The sequence below is a fragment of the Priapulus caudatus genome, unplaced genomic scaffold (genome assembly GCF_000485595.1).
Source record: "Priapulus caudatus unplaced genomic scaffold, Priapulus_caudatus-5.0.1 Scaffold637, whole genome shotgun sequence".
Taxonomy (NCBI): Eukaryota; Metazoa; Priapulida; class Priapulimorpha; order Priapulimorphida; family Priapulidae; genus Priapulus; species Priapulus caudatus.
Window position 1 is genome coordinate 84,019 of NW_014577698.1, and position 10,445 is coordinate 94,463.

The 10,445-nt window shown below is 43.9% G+C and overlaps 1 protein-coding gene across 4 annotated transcripts in view; it reads right to left on the reverse strand.

The window, feature by feature from the left end:
• LOC106812346 overlaps positions 1 to 10,445 on the reverse strand; it is a 25,627-nt gene that overhangs the window by 2,960 nt on the left and 12,222 nt on the right. The window contains exons 2-4 of one of the 4 annotated variants that reach the window (XM_014816195.1): positions 8,824 to 8,871; positions 8,253 to 8,442; positions 7,789 to 7,903 (exon numbers count right to left, since the gene is read on the reverse strand). The exons of 1 other annotated variant lie outside the window; for it this stretch is intronic. In XM_014816195.1, coding sequence (XP_014671681.1) covers positions 7,789 to 7,903; positions 8,253 to 8,442; positions 8,824 to 8,853 — 335 coding nt within the window. In that variant the 5' untranslated portion in view covers positions 8,854 to 8,871. Of the gene's footprint in view, positions 1 to 7,788; positions 7,904 to 8,252; positions 8,443 to 8,823; positions 8,872 to 9,399; positions 9,437 to 10,445 lie in introns of those variants that run through there. 2 more of the 4 variants (XR_001394322.1, XM_014816197.1) reach the window with 2 other exon arrangements.

The window sequence follows — 10,445 nt, forward strand, 5'->3', positions numbered from 1 at the left end:
GTACGTTTGTATGTTTTGTAGAGATTGTGATGCGCGTGCATATTGTCAGTACAGTTTGCTGTGCGTCTGTGATTGATTATGCGCTCGCAGCACATGTTTAGGCCCTGTCTTATTTCGAGCCTACCTGTCATTATCTGTGCACTTTATCCCGCATTTTATTTATTGACAAAATCCTTGTCAACTCGACGCCTCACATGTTCATGGTGCGCGCGCTGCTAGAGCTTATCTATTTATGAATAAATCTGGCAAGTTCAACATTAAGTGCATTTCCTTCTAAAGCGCATTGCCAAGTTTGAGACGACAGCAGATGCCGAATTGTCATCGACATGAATTGGCTATAAATACCACAGAAGGCCAGAGCAGCACCGGCTGATGCAGACAGCGCACGCCTAAATTCGAGGTGAGGTGTCGGTGGCGCGTGTTGGCTGCGGCCGGCAGTGTGTTAGTGGCCGCGACAGGTGGCGGTAAGCTCGTTTCTGTGAGCCCACTCTACCAGATGGTGGAAAAATCGTCTTACATCTGCCAGCGCACGCGTTCAAGCCATACGCTAGACAAGGAGAGATTTTCCACTTTCAATTACACGAACCCGCGCCGACGCACGCACTGAAAACACACGAACGCAACGCGTACAAACGTACACATAATTACCCGTATAATAGTATTTATATTACTTATAGCGTAAAAAACAGCGTTTTCTACGCTGACGTTTTCAAGTTATTTCCTCAAGTGCGACTTATTTATTAATGCGAAAGTCTGTTAAAAACATCTGTGTGTTAAATAAAAATATGTCTAAAATACACGAGGCGTGAGCACATGACATATTTTCGCTGCTATTGAGTTCTGCGATGGAGTTCTAGTTTTCTCCTGTCATCCTCACATACGGGCAAGGTGTAGATTACCCGTACTAGTTCTCGTGTGACAGGGCTTGTATAGTCATGCGATGGCCAAAACTAACTGCGGACACCTTGCGAAATTTATTCGGGGCAACGCTTTTTGATATTTGCTCAGTCCATTTTTTCATTTATCTCAGTTCTTGTTGTTTTGAAACAACGATAGCAATGTTGTGAGGACGACTAGAGCGAAGCTCGAATGCTGCGATGAAAGAGACTGGCCGATGACGACCTCGCTCCACGCGCTCATAGGCAGCTCGATGCTCTATCGTGCGCACCGCCCGCTCACGTCACGCCAGTCCACACGCATCTATCGCAATCGCATTCTAACGCAAATATTCTCGTTACACCGTTACACTCCATACACATAATACTTGCACCTACATACACGCGCCGAGGACGCACATCACGCCAGCCAGCGCCGACGCGGCGCGTACCAGGCCACAAGCACGTGTCTTGTTTTTCACAAACTCGCCTACTAAAGATCTAGTTGCTGCACGTGCCAGAATCTTAGGCTGATATCCAACACTCACTATAACACACCAGCCGGTGCCCATCCGCGTGACCGTTCGTCGGTCTAGATTCCAGATACCACTTCGTACGCAGCCTATAGACGGCCGTATACGACCGACGCATATATATAGAGGCTTATCTATAGTTATTGCTATGTATGTGGTGGATTGACGGGGAGCATCGTGTCGCCTTGGCGCAGACGCCCGAGCAAATACGCACGTATATTAACTCAGCTGTAGGTCAGCAGGCCTCGCTAGCTGCACGTTGCGGGCGTGGTGTGCCGGGCTCGTTCCGGTCTGTGTGTGCTGAACGCTCAGTGAGCTGCACAGCGTGCGTACAACACAACATGGCCGCTCGCCAGTCGTATTATACTCTTCCTCGTCCCTCCTTACTGCCGCATGCTAGCCTCTGCATATCGCCGTTACGCGCATTTACCATCCTGGCGTTTGATACTGGTCAATCCACGTTGATCTCAGGGACATACGGATATCGTCCAGATTTCACGCCGGCGGCCTAGGCGCTCTGTTTCATAGACGGCTCTCCGTCGCCGAGCCCGCGCGTGCGCTGCAGCACCGTATACTACTGTTGCTACTGCTACTACTACTCCTGTTTCTGACGTATCCTGACAATTTAATTAATTGGATCCGGATCACCACCAAAATGTAATCAATTCTAAGTTACCCCATTTCTGACCTATCCTGAACATGTTATTAATCAATTAATTAATTAGATCCGGATCACCACCAAAATCTCATCAATTCTAAGTTAGCCCATTTCTGACCTATCCTGAAAATTTTATGACAATCCGTTCATAACTTTTTCTGTTAGGCTGTACACAAACAAAGCCACAAACCCACAAACCCACAAACCAAAAAACACACGCCGGTGAAAACATAACCTCGTCCCAACCCCTTGGCGGAGGTAATAATAGCTAGCGTATTATGCGTACGCAGGGAACTATACTTGCAAAAGCTAGCGTATTATACTTGAGCAGGGAACTATAATATGTTCGTGTCATGAGTTTACTACAATACATTTCTAATCTTTCACAACAGATGGCGCTAGGGAGAGCATTTCTTTCGCAATAAACATTTTTACGATATGATCTCACAGCAAGTACAACTACGTCAAGTTACGTCACCATCCGTGCACCATGCGTAACGCAATACTCTCTATGTGGCAGTCATGGCATCTACGTACACGACACCCTAAACTATCTATAGAAACGAACATCGATCAGACCCAGATTAAAGTTATATTCGATCGTGTTTATCGTTAAGATACAACCGATAGTGATATATATATTTTACATGTGACTTTCATCGTGGATAAGATTATAGATTTCCGGATAACGGATGGCCGAATAAAGGAGGTCGGACTTGGTAGTCTTATTATATATATAAATATTATATTTAGTTATATATATAATTATAATATATATATTATATATATAAGTATATATATATATATATATAGTATATAATAATATATATATATATACAGTCCGACCTCCTTTATCCGGCTCTATATCTTATTATATATATATATATATATATAATATTATATATATTATATAGATAGATGAGATAGATAGATAGCATAGATAGATTAGATAGAATAGATAGATTAGATAGATAGATAGATAGATAGTTAATAGATAGATAGATATAGATAGCATAGATAGAAGATAGATAGGATAATAGATAGAGTATATAATGAATTAGAGTAGATAGATAGATAGATAGATTAGATTAGATAGATAGATAGATAGATAGATAAGATAGATAGATACGACTAGATAGAGTAGAAGTAGATAGACTAGATAAGATAGATAGATAGATAGAATAGATAGATAGATAATAGAATAGATCGATATAGAATAATAATAGATAGATATACTTCCTATATGAGTAATCTCTATTGCAAATGGCCGTAAGTACCAACTGGACTGGCATATATATATAGCAAGGGCTGAGAAACAGATGACGTTGCTCTCGACCATAAATCCTAAAACGTCGTGTCGCGCTCTAATCATTATTTACGAGAAAGTAAACGCGCGAAAAGAGCCCATATTTCTTTCTCGCGTTGGGGCGGAATGTGTTAAAATATTAGATTAAACCGTTAAGAAGCGCCAGAGCTAGTAGTCTGTCGAGGGGTTGCTATATACGGCACAGCTGCCCACCAGCTGCGCATGCACACCGATAGCGCACTAGAAGTGTTGTTTAGTAACGTGCCTCCATCCATGGTGGACCGCTGATGGAACCGCGTATATAACCACGCAGGCAATTAATAATAGCTAGCGAAATATGACTACACGGGGAACAATAATTTATAATAGCTAGCGTATTATGCGTACGCAGGGAACTATACTTGACAATAGCTAGCGTATTATGCGTATGCAGGGAACAATAATTGACAATAGCTAGCGTATTATGTGTACGCAGGGAACAATAATATGTTCGTGTCATGAGTTTACTACAACATGTTTCTAATCTTTCACAACAGATGGCGCTAGGGTGAGCATTTCTTTCGCAATAAACATTTTTACGATATGATCTCACAGCAATTAAGTACAACTACGTCAAGTTACGTCACCATCCGTGCAACATGCGTAACGCAATACTCTCTATGTGGCAGTCATGGCATCTACGTACACGACACCCTAAACTATCTATAGAAACGAACATCGATCAGACAAAGATTAAAGTTATATTCGATCGTGTTTATCGTTAAGTTACAATCGATAGTGATATATTTTACATGTGACTTTCATCGTGGATAAGATTATAGATTACCGAAACAGACAGCAACATTTTAGGGAAAATTAATACGTCAACTCGACAGCTGCATGCATGCGCTCTGCCGCCCTACTAATGATAAATCATTTCTCCGTCGGTCTTCTGCTGCAGCTTCGCGCCAATCCCTGCCCAAATATTAAATAGTCTAGGGGCCCGTTGTCAGAAACATCGTAAAGTTAATGCTACGATAACACTTACGACTAATGCTAATGTTGCGAGACTAGGCCTAGCATTGACAGAAACACATCGCAGCTATTAGAAAACTTACGATAACAGGAACTTCATCACAAGGCTGCTGATTGGATGAGAATCAATCACAAAATTCAAAATTCATACACATTTATTGTACATCACAGTAATTTATGCATATTATGATGGCTAACCACATATAAATAATATTTGATGAAAAACGACGTGGTCATGAATTTATTCTGCACAACAAGACAAATTCTCACACTGTAACGCGAGAATCGTGGCAAGCGTGGAAAACATTTAGAACAAGAGAACAAATGCCATACGCCATTTGTAAATGTATTGTTTTGTTTTATTAGCGGTAGATAATTAATGATTTTGACGTGTTTTTCAAGAAAAACACACATTTTATTCATTATTATAAAATATAATATCACTATAATTGTAATTCGTAGTGTAGGCTAAATGTGTTATTTTCAACTTTATATTAAAGTTACGAGAGGGTCTGAGCTCTCGTAATGTTATGAGGATATTTGCAAGGATTTTTCGTTCTCGTAACCTTACGATGTTTCTGTCAACGGTTTACGAGTGGAAGTTAATGGTAAGACTAATGTTGCGACTAATTTTGTTTCTGACAACGGCCCCCTAGGTGTCTAACTACAGCGCCACTCCACATCGTCTGGCGACGTTCCCGGGAGAACCCTGTCGCCACCGTTGTCCCGAAATAGGAGCTACGACGCTCTCTGCAGCTGCCTCTCGTATTTTATCAACTCAGCGCCGCTGTTTAATCACATATTTTATTATTGTTTTTATGCGCGGGCCTCGCGGCCAATATTATACAAGAGTTTTTAATCTCTAATTCCGGATCGGGGTTTTTTGTGTGTATGTAAAGTGGGAGGTTGAAGCGCAGACATACGCGCGCGCTTAGTTTGTAGATAGTTACCAGACCGCGGTTGAATCTCTCCTTAGATTTAATTAAATACTCGCCGAGCGAGCAATGTGCTCGCCAGATCCATGCAAGTTTTTCACGGTCTAGATAAGTTGGTTTGAGTGGGTACATACGCGTTGTTGTTTACACAACAGAATGTCTTGCCCGATGATGCACGGCGCGACCTTGTCTACATCCGCTAGATCCGGAATAAAAAAAATGGATCCGGATGGAACTGTATTATGATAAGCCTGGCGGGGATTAAATAGCAAGGTATTTGCTTTTTTTACTTCCTGCGGAATCCCCCGTCGTTTCGTTTTCGCTCTGCCAATTATTTTCTCGTTTAGTTTTTCTTTCACCCCATCGAGGATGACGACTGGAATTAAGGTCTAATGAATTGCTAGTTGTAGCAATCACATATTTTAGTCTAGTGCCATAGTCTAGTGCCTATTTTAGTCTTCGTGCCATTATTTGTTAAGATCTCTAGTGTTTAACAACACGCGATACGCCGCCACGTCATAAAAACACGATATTGTTGAAATATATATGTATCGATTTTCAACTGATGGTAGACGACGGTATTGCCGTTAAACGTGTTAAATGTTAAACTATGAGGGGTTTTAGTAGTTAGCAAGGCGTTAACAGTTCAGCTCTCTATATTCTGTGCATGGCTCATCAACTATATGTGCCTAATAGTGAAAATCTGCTATTGGGTGTGTATCAGTATAACTCCCTATGCTGTGTGTGTCAGTGCAACTTCCAGAGCTCAGTGTGTAACAGTGCATATATGACCTCGCTGAGTCGCTGAGTCGCTGATTCGCTGAGTCGCTGAGTCGCCGAATCGCTAAGTCGCTAAGGCGCCAAGTCGCTAAGTCGCTGAGTCACTGAGTCATTGAGTCACTGAGTCGCTGACTCGCTGAACTCATACTGCGTATATGCAATGGCGCTAGCTGTGACAAAGCTCGATGTTTCAAGACGATACTCCCACGAACCAAAGTATGAGAACTAGAAACGCGTTACACAAAACTTACGCCTACGTATGTACGTGATTTTTTAAGCTCTGGTGCTAAGGTGTGTGCATCATAGATCTCGGCTGCACTGAGGCTCTATAATGCCCCTAGGGGACGCAATGCATTTATGAGCGCTGACTCAGTGGGCTCAGCTGTCAGCAAGCTGATGATAAGCGAAATAAACAAACACTCGCATATATCCATCGCGCACAAGAAACCGCCATTCGCAACGAAACCGCGCAACGTTATTATATATCGCACTACAGAAAAAATCCTCGCAACATACAATTCCCCTCTCAACCTTCGAATATCACATTTAGACTCGTTCGAGCGGGTATTGCCGCCCCACCCCTAACTAACCACACTCGATATCTCAGAGAACAGGCGCCGCGCGGTATTTTTTTTTGTTTACGGCACCCTAGACTATTATCCCGACGTGGCCCATCAGTGACATCTGCGGAAACGGTCGCCGTGGCAACGCAGCTGCTCGGCCCGACTCTGATTTCTCTGTTACCGTCCTCCCCGGATGACGGGGGTGTGGGATATCCAATGTCCTCAGCTGAATATCGGCGTAGCATCAGCTGGATTTGCTCATAGAGTTGCTTGGCAAGTGTCGTAGATATGTGACGGAGCAATCAGTTAAGACTGAAATACGACCCAAACTATGTGTGTGCGTGCGTGCTTTTGTGCGTGAGTGGGCGGCCACTGGTGACAGCAGTTACTTCTATGTACGTTTTTTTAAGACGATAAGTTGAGATCATATGTGTTCAGTTGGCTCTGTTCCAAGTGCTTGTGATATAAGTTTGTGCGTGCTCTATCCAGCGCTGCGCACATCGCGCGCAAGACTGCATTGCAACAGGGTATTATATACTGAGCACGTCAATTCCAAGCACGCACACACACGCTCACGTGCGCACACACACGCACGCACGCGCGCACGCACGCACACACACACACACGCGCGCGCGTTATCATGATAGTCATAGATCATAGGTCATAATCATCATGGTCATAAGTCATAGGTCATAATCATCATGGTTATAGGTCATGGGCATAATGGTCACAGGCCATAGGTCATAATCATCATGGTCATAGGTCATGGTCATAATCATCGTGGTCACATGTCATAGGTCATAATGGTCACAGGTCATAGGTCATAATCATCATGGTTATAGGTCATGGTCATAATCATCGTGGTTACATGTCATAGGTCATAATGGCCACAGGTCATAGGTCATAATTATCATGGTTATAGGTCATGGTCATAATCATCGTGGTCACAGGTCATAGGTCATAATCATCATGGTCACAGGTCATAGGCCATAATGGTCATAGACCATAGGTTATGATCATCATGGTCACAGGTCATAGGTCAAAATGGTCATGGTTAGGGTATCGAGGTGTTTAGGTATGGTGGAACCGCCGCGTGTGCGTAATGATGCCATGAATGCACTCACCAGAAATGGTGTGATCTGATAAAGATCTCTCCATCCTCGTACGGCGACTTGCCCACGGCGCAGCCGAACTTAAACGCCTCGGCCGTCTTCACCAGATACTGATGCGTGTGCACACCTGTTGGAGCATGGCATAGGAAAGATGATACGACTATGAGATACCGATTGAGATGGCAGACGCCATAGAAAATGCCTACCCAGCTTGAGATAGGATTATCTGTCCTTCATTTTACTAGTGATTTAGTTTAGCAAACCAGGCTGAATAGGCGAAGTATTAACCCTAATGCTAAACCTGACCTTAAAGCACTCTTAAACAGAGTCCTATTCCTAACCCCAATCGTAAACACATCGGTAACCCTAACCCCAACGCGTTTATAATTACATCACGCAATGTTTCCTCGCAATTTCTTCTGACTACTGGATGGATGTCTTTCAGAAAGCTGATATCGTTGGTTACTATAACGTACCTAGTGGTAGGCCGTCAATGTTCACACCATCAGGCACGCACGTGCCGTGGCTCAGCGCCACCTGCTGGTTCTCCCCGTCTGCCACGTGGTCAAGCCGACAGATGTATCCCTCCGCGCAGTCCGGAACTACATCTTCTCCTTCTACTCGCACTGTGCTGCATTTTTTACCTGAAGCCATACACAAATCGATCTGTCGACGAAGTATGTTAACATTCCTGACTTACATACTTTGTTCATCTTGTGTGTAAAACATAAAAGGAAAGCGCGATAAGAAAATAATGCGGAAGCATTCGCCAAACATGCGATGCTCGCTGCAATGCAATGCATATTACGGATACCAACAAGAACGAAATAATGATTATTGTCTATATCAGTTGAAATCAAGGTCAAAGATTTGTGAATTGGTAAAAGTTGTAAATAAAACCGGTTTTCAATAGCATACCAAAATGCACTTCGAGTATAACTATGATTTTACAAAATTTTATACAACGCCGCAGATGGCAATGTATGCGGGTATACGGAGTTGTTGCTAACATAGATCTCGCAGCGTGTGTTTTGTGTTACAACTCACCTGGGGGACGGTACAAATCATATTTCCCATTGACTAGCCAGGAGTCTCCTAAAAAAAAAAAAAATAAATAATTATTAAGCATTTGTTGTTGTCGCCTTCGTGTCGTGTTGTTGTTGTCGTCATCATCGTCGCGTCTCGCGTCGTCGTTGTTGTTGTTGTTGTCGTCCTCATCGTTCGTCGTTAGTTCGTTGTTGTTGTGTTGTTTTTGTTTTGTATTGTCAGTCCTAATGTCGCGTGTCGTCGTACGTCGTCGTTGTTTTGTTTCGTCCTATTGTCCGTGTCGTGTCGTCGTCGTCGTGTTGTGTTGTGGTCTCGTGCCGTCGTGTCGTCGCGTTGTTGCTTTCCCGTCCTCGTGTCGCCTCGTTCGTCGTTGTTATGTTTGGTTTTGTTTTGCATACCGTCGATTGTAAACACATTACAGAAAATAAAGACATATACTATAATTATGCATCCTAATAAGTATTTCAAGATAAAACTGTCTAATTTTAAAGTATCTCTAACCCTACAGCCCCGTTTTCCACATTTGCCTATGTCAAATTAAATGCATTTTATGTTTACAGTTATGTAATCATTACTGGTACCTCTGTTCTGGTTCATACTCACCCAGTCAATACTGTAAAAGAGAGAGTCATATATGTACGCCGCTTGCAGTCCCTCATCTCCATTTATGGTTGAGAGAAATGAAATATAGAATAACTGAACGGGGAGCAGATAACGAGACTGGTAAAAAGACGCGGGGCGAGAGAGGGAGCCAGGAGACAGAGAGAGACGAGACACAGATATAGAGTAGAAGAGAAGAGAGAGAGAGAGGAGGACGAGAGAGAGAGTGAGGGAGAGAGGAGAAGAGAGAGGAATAGATTGGCACAGAGAGTGAGACGAAGAGCGCGCGGTGGTGGGAGTCGATAGTTACTGCTACGACAGAGTTGTAGCGCAATCACGTAATCTACAATCCCGCAGACAACGTGCGTATATTCCGGCCTATACTTACACGAACATCCGAAGCAATGCGTAATGAAAATACACAATCACACGCACTCCGCACGCACTGCAGGCCACGCCGCACGCACGCACGCACCAGGGGCGCGCAGGCACCGCCACACACATCCCGCTACGACGCACGCACGCGACGACAACGCCACTCGCACGCAGTAGACAGGACTCCGCTCGCCGCGTCCCGTCCGCACCGCGGACGCACACGCACCGAACAACAACACCCACCACAACCACACACACACATGTGAGTATCTATAGTATATGTGTGTGTTGTGTGTGTGGTGTGTGTGTCGTGTGTGTGTGTGTGTGTGTGTGTGTGTGTGTTGTGTGTGTCGTGTGTGGTTTCTGTGTGTGTGTGTTGCACGCTGCTCCCCGTTCACACCATAAGACGGGTTCGTTGGCTGAGTTGGAGCTGGGTCGTTGCTGTGATAATCCGTAGTTAATGATGTAGACATATGATTAATCTGACTGCTGCCACGACGGACCGGTATTATGACAGCCACCAGCAGCCGTGCGGGCGTCTCCTTAAAATAGGCGGGCTAGTCACGAGGCCAAACATACGTACAGAACAACAGGGGCGATGCTAGTAGCCTAGTAGTATAGTCTCACTGCGCTCGAGGTACTGGAAA